Source organism: Mus pahari, chromosome 9 (genome assembly GCF_900095145.1).
Source record: "Mus pahari chromosome 9, PAHARI_EIJ_v1.1, whole genome shotgun sequence".
NCBI classification, from domain to species: domain Eukaryota; kingdom Metazoa; phylum Chordata; class Mammalia; order Rodentia; family Muridae; genus Mus; species Mus pahari.
Genome location: NC_034598.1, coordinates 89,909,170 through 89,935,407, shown reverse-complemented (window position 1 = coordinate 89,935,407; position 26,238 = coordinate 89,909,170). Strand labels below are relative to the sequence as shown.

The window sequence follows — 26,238 nt, the reverse complement described above, 5'->3', positions numbered from 1 at the left end:
ACCAAATGTGTTGACTGTTAACCAAATATGTTTATTTACCAAGTATTTTATTTTCTCTAGCAAAAAACAGTTGTTTATGCATATATTTTTCAAATTACCTTGAAAAGCCTGGGAAATACATCAGCTGGCTGTCCCCGAATCACAAACAGACGAGAATTTAATTTTCGTAGATTGGCATCAAGATCCTCAAGACACTGAAGCAAAAATCTAGAGAAAAAATATTGTAACTCTTTAAGATACACATTTAAAAGGTATGAAATACTGTAACATTGGATTATTCTACACGTGTAAATGCTAATTTGTCATTCTATTTACTGGTAGCTTAGTATTTTAAGAAACCATACTTAAAAGTTTTTTAATACATCACAATTTCCAATATTTTAAGCAAGTCTTGAATGAAATCACTAACTTTCATTTAAATAAGCTAGTAAAATTTAACTTGTAAACAAAAATTACATCAATTAAATGAACTAATTTCATTGTTCAAACCTAATAAAGTTAATTTTTCTTATAAAAAAGTCACTTTGAAAAATCTAGAGTATCTTTTATTGGGAAAAATGGAAGCATTCTACTGGGAAACTGAACACTTGAGTCTGGGGTGTGGTGCTACACACCAGGGATCACAGCAGTAATCACACAGTTGAAGATGGCTGCAGGGCCTCAAATTCAAGGTCAGCCTCAGTTAGGCAACAAGCTTGGGGTCAGCCAGACATACATGAAATTCTGATTCAGAAAATAAAGCAAGCAAGCAAACAAACAAGAATGAATATTTTTCTAGAGAATATCACAATCACTTAAGTGAGAGAAACCACAACGTCCTTTTCTGAATTAAGAAAAAGAAACAAATAGACACTAAATCATATGACATTATCTCTTGACTGTGGAGAATACTAGATTGAGTTTCACGAAGTGGGAGAGACTACACTGACCTTGTCAGTGAGGTAAGCAGAAATGAGGTTTACATGAGAGACATTGGGGAAACTTCTGGAGCAGTAGGGAAGACTGCTTACTGTGTGTGTCCTATCGTGGGGAACAGCCTTTCCCAGGAACAAATCCAAAGGGATGCCTGCTCTGGAGTGCAGTCTGTCTGTCCAGTTAACTCCACCCTGATTCTGTTCCTCTCAGGGGCAGATCTCAATTTGTGTCTACCTTATTTCTTCCACGTTCTTATTTGTTTGCCTTTCCCACAAGCTACATTCTCATTGGGAAGTAACTGTGAGGAAAAACACCCAGACATGCAGATCCAGTAGGTAACCAGAGTTGAGCAGACCAGCCACATGTCCAGTCTTCAAGGGCAGCAGTCTCCACACTAGCAGCACGGAGGAGACTGTTTCTGTCCTCTCAGGGCTGCACCACACAGCACTGTCCCAAGGGTCCGAATAGTGTCCTGTGCTTTCCTTATGCTCACGCCACCAGCACTCCAGAGTCTTGCTGCTATGACTATAGCTGTAGCTATTAGTGACGTAAGTTCTGTCTGACATGCTCCTCCTTTAGCAGGTGCCTTCTCCATAGCTTTGAGGGTCATCATTTCATCGTAGGAAGTCTCACGGTTTTGTTAAACAAACAGAAATAAAACATCATTCTCTTTTCTATCTTAACTATCCCTGAACCCCACTCCGACTCACTACTACAGTGTCTGTTTTGAGAGAAGGCTGCTGTTAGTAGACGCACACGGACACAAAAGCATGTGAGGCTCCTAGTAGTATGCACAAGTGTGCACCCTCTAATAAGTGACAAGTGTTTATGGGCACTCGTGGGACTTCATGTGCTTTCTTAGCAAGACTGTTTGGGGGTGTGGGGACAAGACACATGGTCTTGTGTAGTTCAGGCTAGCCTTGAGTTTGCTATAAAGTCAAGGTTGGCCTTAAACTTCTGATCCTGAGTTCTGGGATTCTAATTATGTGTCACTGTGCTAGGTTTCTTTATATGGTGCAGAGACTGACTCCAGTATTTCTCACATGTGAGGCAAGCACTCTCTCAGTTCAGCAGCTGTAGCCCAAAAGAGGTATTTTATTTTCAAAAATTAGTTGTTAAAGATTATTTATTTCAATGTGTGGCTGAAAGGGTGAATATTCATGTTTGTGTGTGTGTGTGTGTGTTGGTGTGTGTGTGTGTGCTGGTGTTTGTGTGGTGAGGAGTGCCTGTGCATATCACCGGAGGACAGGAAAGGGTCAGATACTCTCCTCTATAACTCTCCACCTATTCCTCTGAGGCTGGGTCTCTCCCTGAACCTGGAGCTCACATTTAACCCGGCTATACTGGCAGACAGCAAGCCTCAACAATCCTGCTTTGCTTCTCTAAAGCACTAGTATTCCTGGCATTTGAGGGGCACCAGGCTTGCTAGGTGTTTGCTAGGATCTGAATTCTAGTCCTCAGAATTGTGCAGTGCTTTTAACTAGTCTCAAGCTCACCTCTGGGCAAGGTATATTTGAGATAGCTTAGATGTTAATAAAGATCAAATAACATTTTGGTAAAAGAAACAGAATGAACTAGCTTGTTTAAGTAGAAACAGCATGAAGCTCACATGTCCTGTAGAGCAAATCAAAGGCAGAGGTCGTCTCTGAATCCTTGCTGTTATCACTAAGTCCAGTTTTCTAATGAAACTCGCAAGAAGAGCTTTTCATACTAAACTTAATCATGGAGCCATGTCTATAAGAGGTAAGGTGGAAAAGACAGCACCAAAAGGATATAACTAGTTTATAAGATGAACAACCAAGTATAGATGAACATCATGCACATGAATTCATATTCACACACCTACAAGAACTTTTCTTTGATCAAATAAAATTTATACTACATGTGTCAATTTATGTTTAGATGTGCACACGTAACTGGAAAGTTACCAAGGAACTTATTATATCTACCCTTGAGAAATGAAGTTTTGGTTAGAGATAAAAATGGACATACAGCTTCATTTAAAAAAAAAATCTCAGAATTGGCAACCAGCACACATTCCTTCAGAGTAGAAAAGGTGGGATCATATCTGCACTTGTGAAAAACCTTGAATTTCCCTGCCTATAAAATTGAAGTATATATAGGACCCGTATCATAGACATTTTCATGAGAGCAGAATCAGTTCACACATGTGGGGCTCACAGAGCAGTCCCTGTACATGGTGAGCACTAGTATGTGTTATTTAATAGTTTTCAGTTTCCTCCTTGCTACCGACTTCTATTTTTACTACAATAATTCTAGTTTTATCTCTTGCTTGTATTTGCTGCAGTGTCTTAAAATAGATCTACCTACCAACAACCTCTATCACCATAATCCAGTGCATCATCAAATCACTGTGAGACATGTGATCTTGTACAAAGGTCTTCAAAACTCACTCCTTATATAGTAAAGAGCAAAGTATGTTCTCAGCTGCCATCCAATGATCTCTCCCTGCTCCCTGCTGCTCCTCTGTACCAAGCTACTACTCTGTGATCTGTTCTTTTCTTCAGTCTGAAATAATTTTGCCAATTCCTATCTCAAGGTTATATCTTATTGTCTTGTCTTAGAGTTGAAGGTACTTTCTCTATTCTCTCAACTGTCAGAGGAGAATGTATTTAGTCCTAGAGGAAATTCAATTTATTTCTTACAGCACACACAACTGCATACAAGCATGTGTACACATGTATACATATACATAGACACACACACCCCCCCCCACTAGTTTCTGTGGATTTCATATTAAGTGCCTGTGTCTGTTTTGTGTCTGTTTTAGTTTCTACATCTGGTAAATCTCATCACAGGCCTTGCACAGTCTACTGAAAGACCTGAAGTAGGATAAGATGCTAGTGGGCTTGTTTTCCATAGCTTTTGAGGGGATTAGAAACACATAAAACCAACTAGTAGTACAATGGCTAAAATCCATTAAATATAAGTTATTGTTACTTTTCCTTCAGAATAATTTCTATTCTTAAGGTGAGCGGGGAAGTATAAACTCATAATTCAATTACTCAAGATGTGGAGCAGGAGGACCCCAAGTTCAGGGGCTATAGCAGACCCACATGACCCGCCTTAAAAAAAGATAGGAAAAAAGGGTATAATACCTGTTTTTGAAAACAAAATCACATGTATTTATATATGTAAATACTTGGGCATGACAGTAGGAAAGACTGAATTAGTGGGATGCTCAGCTTATCCAGAATCTCACTAAATGTGTACCTTTCCCTGAATGCGACTGTAAGCCAAGGTTTGATTTCCCTCGGTGACAAAGCCAATGCTAATATAAATATCTATTTATTTAAAAGGTACTATACAATAAAAACTCAAAATTGACTAATCTTAAAGCCTGTGATTCTGTGATAGTACTACAGAAAAATAAACCTTCAATAGTGTAGGTTCAAAGTATCAAGTCACTGCTCAGTGAAATTTCTTTTTAGTGATAAATAAAACTATTATTTGAAAGCTATACAAAATCTAACCCTTTGTCCTTTGCCCTCAATTTAGAATGGGATCACTCAGAGTTCAGATTGTGTGCTCCAGAGAATATCATCTCAACATTCATATATTATAAAGATGTGTCTTAAAACATCATTCCACACTGAACAGGCAAATTTGGCATACACTGCAGTCATGTACTCCCATTTGAAGGTCTGGCTAATAAAACAATAGAATGGTTTTTAAATAGGCCAAATGATAGTAAAACTCACTACAATCCTTAATGTATAGAAGCACAACTTAATTACAATACTGAATGAACCACTCAGAAATGAAGAGATTAATGCACTTCTTCATTTTAAACATTTTAAGGAATTTTCCTCTAGAAATCACTACCTTTTACTACTATAAAAACGTACATGTAGTAACTTCCTTATGCCACTTCCAAAAGATGATTTCAACATGAATCAACAGAAATAGTTTCTAAAGTAGGTCATCGCTATAGCAACCAGTGGGTGGTTTAGCATACTCCCATCACAATGACCTACTTTCTAGTCTGTGCTAGGACAGCTTATATAACTAGTATTTCTAGTTCTGTCTATAAAATAGTCTGAAAAAGGCAATGGCAAGATACAACATAATCCCACTGCTACTGAAAACAAGACATTATGAATTCATATAACAGCCATCTGTCCTATGCCAGTTTCTACACTGTCATACAATGTCATCAGTGGAGACTACTCTTAGACTTTCTAAACCCAAACCATACAGTGTTGACCCTAGAGACCTGACTTAAAGAATATATACTAAAATCATTAAAATCTGTACATATGGAAAAAAAAAAGATGTGGACCTACTATCATAAATAATAAAAAAGAAAAGGTTTTTCAGCCATACCCCAAAGTATTTAATTAGAGATTTTAAAACTATGAATAGCAATTTGTGTGTCTCTAAGTATGGAATAAGGTTTTTATATGTTCCATTTTTAAAATTTCTAGCAAACTCTCAGTGCTTTCATTTACTCTGTCAACTGTGATATACATTTTCTTAGCAGCCAATACTCAGGCATCGAATCCAGATGAAGCACACACATCACGAAGGGGAACTCTGCACTTGTCAGGCTCAGAATTAAAAGCACAGATCCAGAGACAGAGCAGAACAAAAAGTTGTTTTTATAACAAATGTTTTGCAATGCTTTGTTTAAAATCCAAAACAAAATTTATAGGTAACCTTCTCACAACCCCTTCCAAAGAAACCAACAGAGGCAGAACAGGGCTTTTAGTGTGGTTGTTCAGGTGTGACCCAAGAAAATGATTATGTGCGCAGTCCAACAGTAGAACACTCACTTAGCATGGTCAAGGCTCTAGGTTCAGTTCTCAAACATCAAAAATTAAGAAATTAAAGAAGTAATGCAAAAACCTGAAGGCCAGGCCTGGCAGTGCACATCTGTATTCTAGCATTCTAGAATCCTTAGGTGACTGACATAGGAGTATCTAAACTCAATGCCACCTGGCAAACTCAGCAAGACCGTGACTGAAAAAATAAGACATTATATAAAAAATTTTAAATTCAAAGGTTGCAAACCCAGCAGACTGGTGAAGTTGTGTCACTGGGTATCTCAAATGGGATGAGCCCTGCTGTTGTTGGTGATATGGCTCACTGGGGCAATAAGCATGACTTATTGAAGTTCTGAGGCTTCTCTGGATGCGCACAGGTAGTAAGTGAACCCAGAAAATCTCTAAAGTAGTATTTCAATACCCCTGGCTTGATACAAAATGAATTTGGACTTCCATTCAGAAGATGAGAAACTCTGTTCTGGACTCAAGTCTAAGGCTACACCTTACCGTCTGAGGCACCACAGGTACACTAAGGACAGTGTCCCACTTCTGCCTCTCCAGGTCCTCTAGCTTCCTTCAGCCATTTTAACAACTAAAACTGCCTCAGAACAATTCTAAAATGCCTTCCTTCCAAGGAGTGATAACTAACTTCATCCACCAGTTTATGAGGGCTAAAACTGTGATGTTGTAATGTCCACAGAGCTAGGAAAGGTTCTTGAACATGTGCACCATATACAGAAACTGTTACATCATTCTAGGATAAAAGACAATCGTGTAGCACAAAATGGGCAATACTGACACACAATGAAAAAGCAGAAGTAAGAAAGCATTTCTTGTCTTTTCCTCCTTCTCTAAGGTAGGGAAGATATTAAAAACTCAAGGATACAGCGACGGTAAAGAACCTTTGACTAGCTATACATTTCAATGGTGTGGAGAAAGAGACGGAGAAGGACTAGCCACTGGCCAGCGAGTTCTGAGTAAGGCCAAGCTTAGCACTTCCCAGTGCCCACACAATTCCTGAATATAGCAGAAGTGTTATAGATTATCTACCTACTCAATCACCAAACGAATCAATTATGTCATGAAAAGGATTTTAAAGCTTGACTTAATAGTCAATGCTGAAGTAGGATAGGAAAAGAATATTTGGTGCATGTCTATTTTTATAGGCACAAAGGTATACAACCCTTTCTTTATCATATTAAAAAAAACTACAGAGTCAAAAAACTTATTATGTACATTTTCTGAAACTCAGCTATGAAATGAAATAAGAATTTTAATTTGGCTAGTGGGATGGCTCAGGAGGTAGAGGCACTTGCCACCCAGCCTGAAGACCTGAGTCCAACCCCTGGGATACACATGGTAAAAGGAGAGACTAGATTCCTGTAGTCATTCTCAGGTATCCAAACATAGACTATGTAATGTATGCACACACACACACACACACACACACACACACACGTGCAAGCCTACGCATGCATGTATGTGTGCAGACGTACACACACGAATAAATGTAAAAATATTTAGATTTAAGGGCTAAAAAGATGGCTCAGCAGTTAAAGGCTACATTTATAACCAAAACATCAAAGAATTTAATATGAATATGTCTGACTCCAAAGCTGTGCCCTCTGTATTATATAACAATGCTTTTCTTTTTCTTTTCTTTCTTTCTTNTTTTTTTTTTGGTTTTTCAAGACAGGGTTTCTCTGTGTAGCCCTGGCTGTCCTGGAACTCACTCTGTAGACCAGGCTAGCCTCGAACTCAGAAATCCGCCTGCCTCTGCCTCCCGAGTGCTGGCATTAAAGGTGTGCATCACCACGCCCGGCTAACACTGCTTTTCTATAGAGCATGCAATAATATAGTGCTACCTTGTCCTGACTCCATTTGGGACCTCTACCCATTGGATGGTCACATCTGCCTTGACCTTGACCATAGTCCAGATGTATTAAACAAGCAATTATTGTAAACTAAAATAACTAAAGAAAGTATATGTCAAAGATAACCGTCATGTCTGAAATAATTACTATGCTCTTCCAGGAATAAACATTTCAAGGTTACTCTGACCCTCACCTAACTCTAATATAAATTATGTTCTTTGTGGGTTTTGCTTTTTAAAATGCTCAATCCCTGAGCTTAGGCACCAAGAGACTCTGAGGCATGAACCTGCTTTTGGTTCCTGGCTAAAAAGCGACTCATCATTTTTAATTGGCTTAATCAGCATGGATATCTGTATCTTTTCCCCATGAATTATTACAATAAAATGTTTTAGAAAAAAACTAATGAGGCAGCTTTGGATACAAGGCTGACTGGAGCCGCTCTCTTCCCCCCACAGTGGGGTGAGCACGAACTACATCAGTTCACTTTTCCTTCTGTGCAAAAGGAACTCACACGAGGACTGCTGCATCATAGCCCACAGTTCCAGATTTCAGTTCAGTCCACGGGTGTTTTGCTTAAGTTAGAGCATAATGGTAGGGAGCATGAGGTGAAACAAAAGGGCCCGCCTCCTGGGGGAGGGAGGCAGTCAGAATGAAAAGACCTATCTCTTTGGGGCGGCTCACCCCGCTCTACTAGGTACTTCTTCCAACTAGGCCCCACGTCCTTGTTTCTACTATTTCCCATTAATGCCACCAATGCATGAATCTGGACTAAGCCACTTACAAAAACACATCATGGTCTACAAGGCTTTCAATAGTGTCACAAGCCAGAGATCGACACTTCAACAATGCCTAAGACACAATGGGTTGAGTAAATAGGGGTGAAGACCTTCAGTCATTCGATGGAAACAAGCTCCTCCCAGACTCTAGGGATTCCGAAGGTCCTGATTCTTCACTCTCAGATCCACCGAGGTGTTTCTGCTCACAGAAGAAACCTGAGTGTGTGCTGGGGTAGGAAAGGATCTTTCGGGTCAATCAATCAAGAAAGGCAATCAGGCCGGGCGTGGTGGTGCACGCCTTTAATCCCAGCACTCAGGAGGCAAAGGCAGGCGGATTTCTGAGTTCAAGGCCAGCCTGATCTACAAANTGAGTTCCAGGACAGCCAAGGATATACAGAGAAACCCTGTCTTGAAAAACCAAAAAAGAAAAGAAAAGAAAAGAAAAGAAAAGAAAAGAAAAGAAAAGAAAAGAAAAGCAAGGCAATCAGAGAAAACAACATGCCTAAGTCAAGAACACTCATAAATGCAGAGAATGGTGGGAGAAATGTTATTGAAAAACATGACTATATTAAGCATCATACTTTCTAAAATAATGTGCACATCCCTCAAGTTTTACCACTTTAAAATGTATTAAACTTTAATGCCAAATGAAGCCTTTTACTAACCTTGTTGATAGTACAATGGATTAAGATACTCTAACAAAAATAGCTAACAAGCTCACAAACAACAGAACTGAACATTTCTTAAAATAATTCCCTAGGCTGCTCTAAAAGCAGGGTGCTAGAGTCAGCATTAGCCTGAGGATTTCTACAAAGCCCTGGAAAACTTGAGCTTAATCCAGGTTAAGGAAGACAGAAAAAAAAAAAAAGCCCAAGGCTCATCAGAGTAAGGAAGCTAATAATAGACCCTCCTTCTCTAGTCAGAGCTTCCAAAAGCTTCATTCCCAATTCAAATGTAAATATGACAAATATGAAGTTACAGAATAAGTCAGTGTAAAATACTGCCTGCTTCTTCCCCGCCTTGGAAGGATATAAAGTTTACCCTTGAGTGGAAAAAGTAAAACATCAAATTTACATGGGCAACAGTGGCACGCTCACAGTAAACCCTGATCAGAGAATGCAAACCACACTAAATCACGTCAGTGTCACACACTCTGAGGGGAGGTGACAGGAGACCACTGCAGTAGGAGTTTTCTCTTGTATGCGTGAGGGTGTGTCTGCATGTATGGGTATACTATGTGCATGCCTGGTGTCCAGGGGATCAAAAAAGGGCACTGGATCTCCTGGAACTGGGGTGACAGATAGTATGAACTCCCATGTCAGCACTGGGAACTGAACCTGGGTTCTCTGCAAGAGCTCCAGTGCTCTTAACCACTGAGCCATCTCTCCAGTCCAAAGAAGACCATTTTAATAGGGACATTTTCCAATCCTATGACTCTAGTCTAATCATGGAAAAAATCGGACAAGCCCAAACTTAGGTTCATTTTTCAAAATAGAGAAACAATATTCAGAGCCATGAAGGTCATAAAATGTATGAAAATCCTGAGAAACAGTTACAAAAAAAATGAAAGGAATATTTACTATATCCAATGTTATACTTTATATGGAATTCTAGAACAGAAAAAATAGTGAAATCTGAATAATGTCTAGACTTTAGTGACTAATGTAGACTCTGTTTTGGCAAAAAAGATGTATTAATATTAGAGGGAACCAGAGATTGTTTAGGAGTTTTCTGTGTGCACACTGTCTATATATCTAAAATAATTCAAAATATATTTTACTGACAAATATCTGCCCTGAGAATGTATTGTCTCATTGAAAATTCAAGGAATTTACAAGATGGAAAACACTTTCCAGCAGGGCACTGCATTTAAAGTAATGCCAGGTTTGTATTAATCTGAGATAGCTAATCTCTCTATATGCCTTCTCATGCCCCCTCCCCTGCAAGTAGAAACACATGTGATTCCCAGCATCCCCTACAAATAACAAATCCTTTCAGATTCTTAACTTGAATACATACTCCAAAGAAATCCCACCAAAATTTCCACTGTAAATCAATCACAAAATAGGAGAGTAACTTGAGCTCCACTTGTTCTGAAAACATTTGAGAACTTTTTATAACCCATGTAAAGTACTAATTCAAGAAACACTTGTATCTTAAGCAAGGTAACAAGGAGAAAGATTTAGGCAGGCTTTTGTGGGAAGGGAAGAGTTTAAAGAAAGAAAAAGAAAACAACAAGAAACCTGGAGAGGGGCTGTGAAGCCATGAAGATAATGACTTTGGAAATGCAAAGAGCTGAAAAACAGTGAGGACAAGGCTAAACCTTGTAGAAAAGTGGCCCTGTTAGTCAGTCCTGCCTTACTACAATAAAATGCCTGAGATAACTAACTTTATCAAGAGCAATAATGAATCTAGATCGTAATTTTGGAGGTTGGAATATAGGTTGGATGACCTCTGTGCCACAGGTAATGGTGAGACTGGAGGGAAATGAGTCACATCTGTAGCTGGGAAGCAGAAAGAATGAAAGGATGGGTGTGGCCCCTCTGTCCCCTTTGAGAGCACATTAAGGACCACACTTCCTAAGAGACTCCACCTCCCCTAGGGTCCACCACCTCACAACAGCACCCACTTGTGGATTCGTCAGCCATGGAACTTTGGGGAACACACAACCCAATGCCTAAACCACACAGGAACTTAGAAGGAAATATATTGGGTTAAATACTTACTAGAAAGAAGACTTTAAATTAAGTTAGAAAAACAGCAGGAACCCCTAAAAAAGTAGAAAAAGGAAATTATAATGATGTGAAAACAGAACACAAGTTCATAATAGAAAAAGGTCAAAGTTATCATTTAGAGAAAGTAATGTAAGCAGGAATATAAAAATAATATAAAAAGTATGGTATGTCTACAATCCCAGTACTTGGGCAGCTGAGTCAGGACAGTTACTAGGCCAGCCTAGGCTACAGAGTGAGTGAGACCTTGTCTCAAAAAACCAAATAAAGTAAAATAAAAGAAAACATGTAAACTTCTGGTAAGACTGATTAAGAAAATTAGACAGAGCAAAATAAGCAATATTAAGGAAGGGAAGGCATACTCTCAGACCCTGATGGCTTTAAATTATTAGACAGTATGAAGAAATGTTATGCAAATAAATTAAAAACTTATGTGGGAGATGGCTTATCAGCAGACATGGAGACCTCATGCTGATTCCCAGTATCTATGTAAAAGTCTGGCACAGTACTGTGTGTCTACAATTCCAATGCTGTGGAGGTGGAGACAAGATCCCTGGGGCTTGCTAATCACCCTGTTTAACTCAATTAGTAAACTCACTAAGACCCTGTCTCAAAAAGTAAAGTGGAAAATAATGTTAAAAGACATTCAACATTGGCCTCTGGCCTCCACATACATATGTCTCTGTCTCTGTCTCTGTCTCTGTCTCTGTCTCTGTCTCTGTCTCTCTCTCTCTCTCTCTCTCTCNCACACACACACACACACACACACACACACAGTTCATGTAAACAAAAATAAAAAACTTAAGATGAAGTTCCTGACCACACATGACGTGAAGAAATACCAAGTTTACCAAAATGGACTCAAGTGCAAAAGCAATGCATGAAATGACCCTAGTAGCTACTGAGAATACTGACATCAGGGGTGGTGGCACACAGAGGCAAGAGAACCATTGAGACACTGACCCATGGGGGCTGTATATTAAGTAGGGGCTATCCGGGATAACACAACCAAGCATACGACAAACACGCAAAGCTGGCACGGCAGTGCATGCCTAAATCCCACTACTCTGAAGGCAGGAACGGAAGGACCAGTAGTTCAAGGTCCGCCTGGCCTGCATGAGACTGTCTCAAAAAAAGGGCTGGGTGGGGGGTGAGAATCAATAGTTAAAAGGGTGCAAGGAAATCACAGATTTACAGACAAATTTCTATTAAACATTCAAGGAATGGATAATTTTAATTTTACAGAGGTTCTTGTTTCATAAAGAGGACAGATCAAGAACTAGAATCTCCTTATTCCTCTTTGATCTTAAAAAAAGAAAAAAACAAAACAAAACAAAAGCCACAGCTATTTATAATCTAGAAATCATATTCCTTGTCTATTTTTAGACACTCCTGTGTGTGATTCCACAAACTCAGGCTAAATCAAGTGTAATATATACTTGCAGGCTTTAGAGGACTTACATATAACTAAACAGCATCTGTCTAAAGCATGCTGTCCTAGATCTAGGTCTGATGCTTTCTGTAGTCTAACAGTCTTACTTCAAATGGCTGCTCTTGAGATTAATAAAAGTAAAAAAATTTCTACTTAAAAAAACTCCTCCATAACCAGCATATGTTAACTATTCAGGTGTGCTGATATCTGACCAATGACCAAGATCTTTCTTCATATGGACAGTACTACAAAGAGTGACAGCCACATAATACCACTAACTATCCATCCATCAATCTGCCAGAAACTCACGGAGAGATGATTCTGAATCACACACTGATGTGGTCTCTGGCAACAGAGGAAAACAACAACAACAACAACAACAACAACATATCTAGTGTTACAAAGTTGGCATGTTAGAAAGTGTCTATCAAGCCGGGCGTGGTGGCGCACGCCTTTAATGCCAGCACTTGGGAGGCAGAGGCAGGCGGATTTCTGAGTTCGAGGCCAGCCTGGTCTACTGAGTGAGTTCCAGGACAGACAGGAAGAGACAGACAGAGAAACCCTGTCTCAAAACACCAAAAGAAAGAAAGAAAGAAAGAAAGAAAGAAAGAAAGAAAGAAAGAAAGAAAGAAAGAAAGAAAGAAAGAAAGAAAGAAAGAAAGAAAGAAAGAAAGAAAGAAAGAAAGAAAGAAAGAAAGAAAGAAAGAAAGTGTCTATCAATATCAGACAGACTCAATTATCTCAAGGATGTATTGAAAAAGGTAATAACTGAAACATTTTCTAAACTGATAAAAGACAGCAACACACAGGTTCAGAAAGCTGGACGTACCCATAAAGAACATACAGTAACACACAAATTGTCATTTACAATATTGCATAACATCAGAGAAAAGGAATAAAGCCAGACAAAAATAGTATGTTGCTCTTACAGATTTAATATTGGGAGCAACAGCTTCTAGTATTCAAGAAAAAAAAATTTAAGTGTTATTCTAAAATTCTATACCACAGTGTAAAGGAAGATGGGATCTGGTAATGGAGGGATATTTTTGACCACCAAAAGCTCATATGCTAAATGCTTGAGTACCAACTTGTGGAACTACTGGAAGGCAGGAGAATGTTTTTGGAGATGCGGCCTGGTCATAGAAGGACCACTAAGTACCAAGTGGACACTTGTGACCTGACCTCCTCTCCTCTTCTCCCTCTTATGGTTTCCTAGACACCATAAGGACACCAAAAACTGCTCTAACACAGCTCCCTGCCAAGCCATTTGACACTGACCTAGGTCCAATCTATGTGGCCACATAAGCTGAAATCTCTGGAACCATGAGCTAAAGTAAATGTCTTTCTTTTCTAGTTGATTCTCAGTGTTTTGCAATATGATGGAATTCTACTACGGTACCTTCAGACAAAAGGATGAATTTGCCCCTATATCCTCCACTACAGTGAGCTCTAAAGTCAGGCCAGATAAAAGGAAAGTGATCCCAAGTGACGATCTGACATGCAAGGAGGAATAAAGAACACAGAGCATGGCTACAGCTCACTGCTGGAATGGATGCCTAGCATGTGCAAGGACATGGGTTCAATCCCTAAGACCAGTAAAGAAGTAAGGAAGAAATAACGACAACAAACCCCAATAGAAAAGAACAGTAATTTTAGTTCTCAAAAGATCTTTAACTAACATCTAGTCAAGATAAAAAGAGAAAAGACATAAATAAAAACTACTACTAGAAATGAAAAAGGGCCAGGCTGTGTGGTGAACACAGCTCTGGTGGTAGTGGCAGAGGCAGGCAGACCTCTGTGAGTTTGAGGCCAGCCTGGTCTACAGAGGAGTTCCAGGATGGCCGTGCTACACAGAGAAACTTTCTCAAACAACCAGAAAGAAAAAAGAAGGGGGGGGGGTAGAAGTAACCGACTAAGTCTTGGATACCGCACCTTTAGAGGGGATTGATTTAGCTCTCCTAAGATCAAGTTGGTCGCCATGAGAGCAGGCCATCACAAGGCATAGCCTCTATAGAACTTGGCCTCTTCTGCATGAGGTCATTTCCCTGTCTGCTCTTCACTCAGGACTGGGCAGGGAAAACAGGCGACCTGTGAGGACAGCACCATGTTATTTAGAGGAATTGTGATACAAATAAACCCATCTTTATAAAGTACAGTGTCTAGTGTTTTATAATAGCAATATAAAGCAGACTAAGATCGATAAACTGGCAAATTGGGAAGCAAAATAACACAACAATTTAAAAAACATAAAGTCCGTCTATCCGATCATGAGTGAGAATAATGAGAAAGCTATGATGGAAGAAAACCTCTTCCTATCACTGTGAGTTTTCTCATAGGCCAAAGCTTGAAGATGAGAGAATCTGCTCATAATCAAGTGAAATTAAGAGCTTCCATGTGTTAGGAATTTAAAAAATACACTCTAAATGCAAAACCTGCTAATAATGCTATTCACTTACTGTGTGTATGTGGAATATGTGTATAGAAGTTAAAGATCAACATGGGGTGTCTTGTTCTGTTTCTTCCGTCTTAGTTTTTGAGACAAGATCTCTTTTCGAATCTAGAGCTACAGGAATGGCAGGCTGGCCATCGGTAGTTCCAGAGATTTGCCTGCCTTGTCTCAGTTCTTCACTCCACAGCAATGTGGGTACAGACACAACACACATCTGGCTGTTCATGTGAGCGCTACAGATCTGAACTCAGGTCTTCATGCTCCACAGGCTCTTTTCACTCACTGGCCTACCCCCAGTCCCTAGGTCATAGTTCTAATCAGTGTTTGTCACGGTCATACTGGGGTAGGGGAAGAGCAGTTTATGAAATAAACACCAAGCCTCACCCTAAGTAATTATTGACAGATGTAGGTCAGAAACTGGAGATGTATTTTTTTAAAACCCTCAAAAGACTAGAAGAGGGTTATCAGTGAATTTTCTGTGGTAAAAGATATGCTCTATGTTCTATGTTTTTGTCCCTTGCTTGTAATTTCCTGCCTCAGCCCAAGTGCTGGGATTACAGGTATGTGTCACCACACCCATTGAGACTGATTTCTAGAAGGAAGTCTACCTAGTTGCCCTGACCTTTGGCCTAAAGTAGTAAGTGTGAACAATATTAAATTAGAGAGATGCAAAAGGTAATATGCTTTGGAGTTTGTGCCCCTCCACCCCTACCCTAAGGTGGAAAAGTGAGGCAATCCTCAGTAAGGCACACCACTTTGGTTTATTCATGATGTAAAACTGTGTAAAGATGTGTAAGTTGAAGTCCCCAGAGGGTAAAAGTAGCTTAGTCTGTGTTAATGTTTACAAGGCTAAATGACTGAACTGTGTGATTGTGGAGAGTAAATATGTTATAGGTCATAAACAAATTATCTTAGGGTATTTTTGGTCCCTCTGAGAGTCATTCATTGCCTGCCTGTCTGCTGGAAGAACATGATTACTACTGAGGTCTTTAAAATGTGTTCTTAACAGACCACCAGCCTCTACCAACCCAAAAGCCAAGGATATTACCAGCTACAAGGAAACATCTAAGGAGCTTCTTTGCTCTGCTGTAGTCTGTCTAGTGTAGTCCCTACCAGTGCTTGTTAAATTCCTTGATTAATGGCTCTATTTGTTCTGTAACTAATAAAACTCATGTAATTAACTTCCACAGTGAAACATAGTATTTGGGGCAACTTAATCTATTCCCAGGCCAGATTACTCATATTTGGCTATAGAATAAACTCTTTTCTTCCCTTTGATGTGAAAAAGGATTTTTTAAAAATGACAAGTAATATTTAAAGCCCCTTTTGTCCCTGTCATTTTATAATCCTAAGAGAAAAACCAAGAACACACAAGTTTCCATTATTTTTTCTTCCCCACCCCCTGCTTTCTTGCCCCGCCTCCCTGCCACCTTTTTTGAGATAAGGTTTCTCTTTATAACCCAGGATGGCCTCAAACTCTTAAGACCCTCTGTCTCAGCTTCTCAGATGCTAGGCCTACGGGATGTAGTCTCTACTCTCGATGAAGTAACACCAGAGAGTTAAATGGCATAGTCTGTGACTCCCTTACTAAATAAATCTGTCTTATTTCAGAAGTATCTCAGGCTCATTCTTAATACCTAGTTATAGAAATCAATCAACCAATCTTCCACCCTTCCCTCTCCTGTTGGCCTGCTTTGTGTCTCTAGATAGTTTTACCACTTTCATGTGGAACCCATCTTTAATAGCAATAAATTATGGTAGCTTCTTCTTGATCAGTTGTTTCTTTCACTATATTCTTAATTACCTACAGTCAAGTAAGGCCTCCAACATTAAATAGAAGTATCAGAAACTCACAGATTTAAATAACTTTTATTGAACTATACTGTTAAAATTATTAGTTATTGCTAATAACTTCTTAGGCATATACATATCTATCGTGCTTGATAAATATATATATATATGGTTTTATATTTGGTGGTGTTTGCAGGCACCTGGGAACATATTGCAAAGTATCCCTGTAGCTAAGGGAATAAGCGAATTCTTTTCTTTCTTTTTCGGTGTTTGGAGACACGGTTTCTCTATGTAGCCCAGGTTGTTCTGGAACCTGCTCTGTAGACAAGGCTGCCAGGCTGCTCTTGAACTGAGATATCAGTTTGCCTCTGCCTCCTGAGTGCTGGGATTACAGATGTGCACCACCACTGCCCAGGTATTATTTTTAACAGTACAACTCCTCATGTGTATCCACTTGGGTGTGTTTGTGTGTGTCTCTTTGTCTGTCTGTCTCTGTCTCTGTCTCTCTTTTTCTTAGTGGTGGTGATGAACGCTAAACCTAAGAGCAAGAGCTCTACTACTAACCTTGCCCTGCAATTGAGACAGTGAGGATGTTACTGACTACACTAACACTAACTTTATAGTTCAATAAAACAATTATTCTGATACTTACATACATTAAACCCTTTAGCAATTCCTGGATCTTATTTCTTCATGTTCAATTCAATTAGCGCTTCTCTCTCTCTCTCTCTCTCTCTCTCTCTCTCTCTCTCTCTCTCTCTCTCTCTCGTGTTGTGTGTGTGTATGGGTGGGTAGGTGGTGTACAGGTGTGTTCATGCTTGTGTGTGTGTGCATGTACATGGTCAGGTGATTTTACATCTCCTTATTTATTTAATAGAGACGTCTCTCTATTATGTGTCCCTGCTGGCCTCAATGAACTCAGAGCTCCCCCTACCTTTGCCTCTTAGAGCTAAGATTAAAGACTTACGCCACCACATCTAGCACTTTATTTTTTAATATCGGTTTTCGCACTGAACCTGGGCTAATCTCTCAGTAGCCGGCTGTCTTCATGCACAAGTGCTGGGGAAGCTGGAGATCTAAGCACAGATCTACCTGATTGTGCAACAAGTACTTTAACTCCTGAGCCATTTCTGCATCTCCTGCTTTTTTTGAATATCTCGTGTGGCTCAGGCTAGACTCAAATTCCTTATATAGTAAGGATGACCTTGAACTCTTCTTGTCTCCAACTCCCAGGAGCTGGGATTACAGGTATGTGTCACCATTAAATCCTTTTTTTTAATGGCATGCATAATATGAACCCACGTGTATTTCCCAATTCAAACTTTATTTCTCACTCAAACTTCTACCTTTAAATGTGCAAAAAGAGATATTTAAAGTATTTACACAATACTTAAGATGCACTTTCTAGTTGATAGATTTTTAAAAGCCTCTTTGTACTATTTTGATTTGCTTGGTTTCTGTTATAAAGAGTATTTTCATAAAAAAACAAGTTATTATTTTAAAGACCCTGAGATCATCTAAATCTTAAGACTATTTTATTTAGCCGGGCATGGTGGTGCACGCCTTTAATCCCAGCACTTGGGAGGCAGAGGCAGGTGGATTTCTGATTTCAAGTCCAGCCTGGTCTATAGAGTGAGTTCCAAGACAGCCAGGGCTATACAGAGAAACCCTGTCTCGAAAAAAAAAAAAAAAAAAAAAAAAAAAAAAAAAAAAAAAAGAAGGCTATTTTATTTAAAAAATCCGAGGAACAGCCAGAGTGGTGGGTAGTGTATATCTATAATCCAAGACTTAGTCTAGGGTAGGAGGGTTACTACGTCATTTTGGCTATAGTAAGACCCTATCTCAAAACAAACAAATGATTAGCTTCCTCCAGTGTGCAAAGAATAAAAAGAAATCCAGAGAAAAGGAAAATAATTTAAGGCAATTTCTGGGACTCAAAAATATCAAAAAGTGGTACATAAAATAGTGGTCATCAAACAGTTAAAAATTCAGTCAATTCCAAACAATTATGATGAATGTGGCCATAGAAGTTTAATGTAACTGCTGAAAACACTCAAGAAATAAAATATAGGCCAAAAATTTGGAGACAGCAGATAGAAAAGAAACTATATTACTAGGTTCATATTACTGATGGTAAGGTCAAAGACACTGCTTAATTCTTAATTGTTAAGAAGAAAAAATTAGCTGGGCAGTGATGGCACACACCTTTAATCCCAGCACTTGGGAGGCAAAGGCAGATGGATTTCTGAGTTCAAGGCCAGCCTGGTCATTAGAGTTCCAGGACAGCCAGGGCTATACAGAGAAATCCTGTCTTGAAACACCCCCCCCCCCAAAATAAAATGAAAGAAAAAATTAGGTCCAAATATATTGTTAGAAATGTAAAGTAACCCCTTGTAGAACAAAAGTAAAAAAAATATAAAATTGTCAGTCTACCATAAAGGCCAATAAAGAGTAAAATTCACATAAAAATAAATAAAGAAGAAAAATATGGAGGAAATAAGGCAAACATAAAATTCTAAAGTCAACAATAACAATAAATGTAAAGAGATCATATTTTGCTATCAAAGGTTAAAAATTCAAAGCAGGTTATTCATCTGTGCTATACAAGAGTCATTCAAGCTGAACCTGGTAGCACAGGACTGGAATTGCAGCTACGTGGATGGCTGAGGCAGGAGGATTCCAAGTTCAAGGGAAACCTCAGCAACTCTGAGATACTATCTTAGAAAATTAAAATGAAGGCTGGAGATGTAGCTCAGCCATACAGCATATGGATAACATCCTGACACCCTCTTCCCCCCAAAGAAAGAAAGATCAGGAAGAGGAACCAGCACTTTAGGAAAAAAAGCAAGGCAAAGATAAATCAGATAAATAAAAACAAACACAATTCAAAGCCAAAAGCACTCAATAAAGAATACACTACCTAAGGTCACAGTCCATAGGAGGGAAACATACAATCCACTGTTTGCTTTTTCTATGGCATCTTAGTCAGGGTTTCTATTCCTGCACAAACATCATGACCAAGAACCAAGTTGGGGAGGAAAGGGTTTATTCAGCTTACATTTCCACATTGCTGTTGATCACAAAAGGATGTCAGGACTGGAACTCAAGCAGGTCAGGAAGCAGGAGCTGATGCAGAGGTCATGGAGGGATGTTACTTACTGGCTTGCCTCCTCTGGCTTGCTCAGCTTGCTCTCTTATAGAACCCAAGACTACCAGCCCAGAGATGGTCCCACCCACAAGGGCCCTCCCCCCTTGATCACTAATTGAGAAAATGCCTTTCAGCTGGATCTCATGGAGGCATTTCCTCAACTGAAGCTCCTTTCTGTGTGATAACTCCAGCTTATATCAAGTTGTCACACAAAACCAGCCAGTACATATGGCCTGAAAGCCATTTTTATATTTGTAAAGGGTTGCATAAAATATTCATGAATATAAAATAAAAATATGAAATACTCATGGTTTACAAAGCCTAAAATATTCATTGTGTTAAGTCTTTAAGAAAAAGTTACTATCTTTGGACATTTTGTACAATTATAAAAGAATTACCTAAAACTGGGAAACCCATAATTTATAGAAATTTTGCTCACAGTCCAGAAAGTCCAAGATCCAGGAACCAGAATCTGGCCAGTGCCTCTTTTCATCCCATGGGAGAAGGTGGAAGTGTAAGACGTGCAACAGGAATACAAGAAAGGAAATCCATTTTTAGTATCACACTCCTTCTGATCTAGTCACCCCTTAAAGAGTCACCTCTCAACACCGCCACACCAAGGATCATGTGTCCATCCAACACATGAGCACTATGGAATACATTCAAGCCGAAACGGCTGCCAACGTGGCCCACGCTATACTCTAGATGGACAGAAGGTGTGAGATGGCCTGACTCAGGGGAGGCCTCGGTATGCTAAGGACATCACACTTTACTACACACACTGTCACCACTTAGCATGTCACTAAGGTTTCTTTGGCAAGTTGATAATTGGCATGTACAACTTTTATATGATTACATAGTTTAATTTACCAATTTTTTATTTTTGTTTTCAAGGATATACATTAGAAAGAGGTTATCCACGTCAACAGTATTTTGTTTTTGTTTAAATGTATTACTTTTGAGTTTACATACTGCATTTTCAAGAAATGAGCTTCCCCTAGACACTCCTGTGAGAAGACGGTAAGACTAACAGCAAGATAGCAGCGCTGAGATTAATGGAGAGAATTCGGGAAGCATTTGGACAAATAGAGGAAAGAGAAGGAGGGCGATGGGCAGAAGTAGGTAACAGAGCTTTGGAAGACCTTGAACTCTCTCTTCTTACTGGAAAGACTCAGTTGTACTCTGCTGAACCCTAAAGAATACTTACAACTGGTGAAGTCCTACTATTTCACCGTCACCCCACACTATTAGAGAACAGAGTCTGGGCAAAGAATACAACACATTATTGTCTCTACATATGAATTCAACTTATCTATGGGGTAAGGCACTGTTGTGCACAGCAAATACTGTTTTGCTGCAGACACCCACGACCTCTGGCTCTGACCACCTTTCCACCCCCTCTTCAGAGGTGATCCCCAAACCTAAAGGAGAACAAAGAAAAGGAAACCTTATAAATCAGATACTGTTGAACTATATATCACCCCCAATTTTTTGTAACTTAGATTAAGAAATACTGTATCCAGCCACACCCTGAATTGTTCTGACCTCCATATAAATAGTCATCTCATCTAAAACTAGCAGTAACCCTCCTTCTTCCTCTATCTCTATGCTCCTTATACTGCGTAGCGCCTCTGGCAGATGATGCAGATGATGCAGGCCAGAGCTTTCATCCTGCTCCAGACCTGACAGCCTCTAATGTTACCTACCCACCAAGCAAGAGATTTGAGTTCCTTTTCCATATCACCAAGTATCCTTTTATTTCTGACTTAGAACCAGTTTTTATGAAGAAGGAATGATGGATTTTATTAAGTGTTTTCAACATCTCTGGAAATGGTTTTTTTCTTTGATCTACTTAATTATCAATGGCTTACATGAGTGTACTTCCAGTAGTGTTGCTGTTTCCTCTGAGTTAGGTCTAGCTATATCACTGTAAATCAGACTGAAACCATCACATGACTTCACAAGATCTGGCTATTACCACTCCTCCTGGAGAAAGAGTAGGGAGTCACAAGGCTCATGAGACCCTCACCAGGGCCATCCTCTTTCTAAGTGATTGGGGTGGGACTTCCTGCTGACACAGCTGTCTGATTTGACCATGCTCCAACAGGTGGGATCTGGATAGAATCCTTTCCTTGTTCTGTTACTGCCCTTCCTGAGATGTCAGGAGATGTTACTTTACATCTCTCTGGGAAAAGTCACTCAACAAACCTAACTATGAAACTATGTGGACCCTGGGCCTCATGATTTTTGTAAAGGTACTCTTTTTAATAGTATTATTATTTATAATTTTTATAGGAGGCTGTCCAACCTCTCTCCCTTCATCCCTCTCTTCTTGCTTTCTTTCTTTCCTTTTCTTTCCCTTCCTTTCTTTCTACAGCATCTTGCAATGGAGTACAGGTTGCCCTCCTGAGCCCTGGGATTACAGATGTGTATCATCATGTTGAGTAATGACCAGCAAAATAGAAAAACAGTTAGCAAACCTTAGACCCAAAAAAGAAAAAAATCCAATTGCCTATTAAGAAAATGAGAACAGAACTACAGAACTAACAACTGTGGTAATTAAAGGTTTAAATATGCTATGTTTTTCAGTAATATGTGTAAGGACAGAAGTTGTAGACTAGAGACATTTGAAAATATATGGATATAAAGTTAAATAATCAAACTAGTAAAGTGTATCAAAGATGAGCTACATGTTTCTTCTTGTTCTTGTTCTTGTTCTTCTTCTGCTTTTTTTTTTTTTTTTAGACAGGGTTTCTCTGTGTAGCCCTGGCTGTCCTGGAACTCACTCTGTAGACAAGGCTGGCCTCAAACTCAAGAAATATGCCTACCTCTGCCTTCTAAGTGCTGGGATTAAAGGCATGCGCCACCACTGCCCAGCTGATCTACAGGTTTCTTATTGAAATCATATACTAGAAGGTAAAATAGGTAAGTATGCAGGCACATTTGTAAATTTAGTTCTTAGTACATTAGTAGATTAATACTAACTACTTAGTACATTAGTAGATTAAGAGGTCTTACATGTGATATTACACCTGCTGTGGTCTGAATGTTGCATTTCCATTCCCAGAATTCTTATGATAAAACCTAATCTCCAAAGTGATGCTATCATGGGACAATCAAGTTAGAACTCTACCCTCACCAGTGTGATTATTCCCATGATCAGACCTGTAAGAACCTTTTCATTTCCTCCACAATCTAAGAACATATAGAGCATGTATCTATGAAGTAAAATCCCCTTACTAGGTATCAGATGTACCAGTGCTTCGATCGCAAACTTCTCAGCCTCTAGTACTGAGAGAAATATGTCTTTTATTTGTAAATTACTCAGTCTAAGGTGTTCTGATACAGCAGCCCAAACCAAGTAATGACACCAAATATTCATTTACAAAAGCTTCCTAAGAAGGTCTAAGAAGCAATGACAAGCAAATGGTTCTGAGTTCAGAAGTCTCTATCATCCTACACTAGATAATGATGATATCACAGGAAAAAGGTGACATCTGGGCCAAGTTTCAAAGAGATAAGTAGACTTCTTAAAGCTCACAGTTAGCTGGGCAATGGTGGCGTATGCCTTTAATCCAGCATTTGGGAGGCAGAGGCAGGCAGATTTCTGAGTATGAGGCCAGCCTGGTCTACAGAGTGAGTTCCAGGACAGCCAGAGCTGCACAGAGAAACCCTGTCTTGAAAAACAACAACAACAAAACAAACAAACAAACACCTCACCGTTTAATATATATATATGGAGGTTTTTTGACAAAAACCTTCCAGGAAGTTTTAATCACCTCTGTGTTCACAGAGATACTCTCCTGACCCCCCAGTTTCCCCAGGACTAAGTCACCACTAACCTGCTCTCTGTCCCTGTGTACTTGCCCATTGTGGATAGTTCATATAAGCACAATCATAAAGTATAAAGTTTTATGACTAGCTTCTTTCAGCTAACATGCTCTCATGGTTCACCTACACATTTTATGGCATTTATCAATATCTCATTCCTTCATGTCCAAGTAAGAAACTGGTGTATGGATATACACATCACGAATTCCATTAATCAGTTGATGGGCATGTGGGCTGTTTTCACCTGTTGACTGTAGTGATACAGCTCTTATTGTTCTGCTCAACCCCACAACCAACTTGCTGGCACATCCATGCAAGCCACTCTCCAAGCCTGCACTTGGAAATGAATGTCTCCTAAGCGTTTTCGCACTTCTTGTCCAGCTTCAATACCTGATCCATCATGTTCTCAGAATCCCAACCAAAGAAGCCTTTTTTCTAACTTACGTTAGATGACGTCACTTCTCTGTTAATAACCCTGTAGTCATTTCCACTCTCCTGTGGTAAAATCACAGACCTGAGTGGCGGTGCATAAAGCTCTGGAGCTTGGACCCATCACAACTGACTTCATCACCTAGTACTTCCCCCAGTGGCTTTGCTCCTTATCCTAGCTGGCCATCCCTTCCAGAGATCAAGCACATTCTCGCCTCAGGACCTTTTCCTGGAATGCTCTTCCCTTAGATAGCTGCATCCCGTGTCTTCAGATCTGTGACCACTTTCTCCATTATTTCCATACCAATCAACATATTCCCCATGGTTCCTAGTATTGAACCTCACTCACACATCCTAGCTGTGGTAACTCTCCCATGAGCTACATCCCCAGCTAATTAACATTGTCTTAAATTGTGTCCCCATCCCTATTCCTGTTTATCTTGTCTTTTTTTTTTTTTTTTTTCAGCACTTCTCATCTCCAAAAGGACAACATACATATTTTTTCTTGGACATATTCCTGAAGAGGGCAGACTTCTCGTTCACAACTCTATCCCTCATATGCAAAGACATGGCTGGCACATAAGCTGAACTAATGCTTTCGTTTCATTCTGCCACACAATCATCTATCCTGTTTTCCCAGGTACAGCTCATAAAATGTCCGGAGGATTTCTTCCAGTGGCGATTCCCTAGAAGGATTATACTTTGCCTCGAAAGAAAAACTGTGCTTTATCTTGTCAACCACAAGGAGGAGTTGAGAGAGAGAGTTGAGCAAAGAGAAATCAGGTAATTCTTTCCCTTGCTTTTCCTCCTCTAACCTCAAGGGGGAAGAAAGCTGGATACGGAGCCCGCTATAATAAATGAATGGTTTTTCTCCACACTATGAGTTACCTAGACACACACGTCAACATTAAAGATTACAACCCTTTCGAAGGCCTAAGATATCAAGGCCATTAAGATCTGGGAGTGTTTAATTCTCCTCCTAGTTATTTCTCGCAAATCAGAGAAGGCGTTCCCATCATCACAGACACATAACTTACCGGTAAAAGCTAAAGTGTTTCAGGGTCGTCGGTAATCTCTACTACTAAGTCTGTACTATTTAATATTAACCACATCTACAATTCTTTAACGATGTAGGCAATTCGGTCCCTGGACTAAAACCAAATCTTAGATCTGACACTAACGCATCGACACCCGATTCGCGCACACGGCGATCGATTGATTTCCCAAGCGCTTCGGACTCACCGCCACCTGTTGATGCCCACGTTGGAAGAGCCGGCGAACCAGGGGTCGAGGATGTAGACGCAGCGGATAGTGTCGGCGCCCTGGATGCACTCTTTCAGGGCGGGGTTGTCGTGGAGCCGGAGTCCCTTTCGGAACCAATGCACGGCGTTCACCCCCATGCTCGGGGCGCGGCGGGTCACCCCGACTTCCTCTACCGAGAGCTTCAAGGGAGAGAAGCCGGGCTCATAACCGACACCTACGCTTCCAGGAGAACCTCCTCACCCGAGGAGTGGGGAAAGGGCTGCAGAGAGGGGACGGGAGGAGGCGACGCCGAGGCGGGGCGCGGAGGCGGCGAGCGCGCAGCTGGCAGATGAATGGAGGCTGCCGAGGCGCCGGGATCCACGCGCGACGTTCTTCAGGAGCCCGCGCCCAGCGTCCGGAGGACACGCATACCTTCCAGGGCCTGAGACCTCCGGAGCGCAAGCGAGCGCGCGGGGCCCGAGCCGCCACGACGGCCCGAGCTGATCGCGGCAGCCCCGGGAGGCTCGTCACGGAAACCTCGCCCAACCGAGGCGGCCCTCGAGGAGACGGTGGCGCGCCCGAGACGGCCTCCACGGACGGACACGAGCTCACGCGGCCTCCGCGCGACGCGGCCTGTGCGCCCCGGAGTGGGCAGCGAGCTCGGAGAGCGCGGGCTAGAGCTCCAGGCCGCGGGACGCTCGCCGGCCGGTCACCGGTCCCGAGGCTGCCCGGGTGACTCCGCCGCGTCAGCGGCCTCCGCCCCGCCCCCGGCCTCTCATTGGGCGGCATGCGCCCCACGTGACCACCGGCACCTCACGTTTCTGAAGTGTGT

The 26,238-nt window shown here is 40.5% G+C and overlaps 1 protein-coding gene across 1 annotated transcript in view; it reads right to left on the bottom strand.

Annotated features, from left to right (window-relative positions):
* The window catches only part of Cry1 (cryptochrome circadian regulator 1), a 50,009-nt gene extending 24,127 nt beyond the window's left edge, over positions 1-25,882 (bottom strand). Inside the window, exons 1-2 of the mRNA XM_021204964.2 lie at positions 25,407-25,882; positions 99-207 (exon numbers count right to left, since the gene is read on the bottom strand). Of these exons, the coding sequence (XP_021060623.1) occupies positions 99-207; positions 25,407-25,564 (267 nt within the window). The 5' untranslated portion in view covers positions 25,565-25,882. The remainder of the gene's footprint in view (positions 1-98; positions 208-25,406) is intronic.
* Positions 25,883-26,238: the final 356 nt, after the last annotated feature.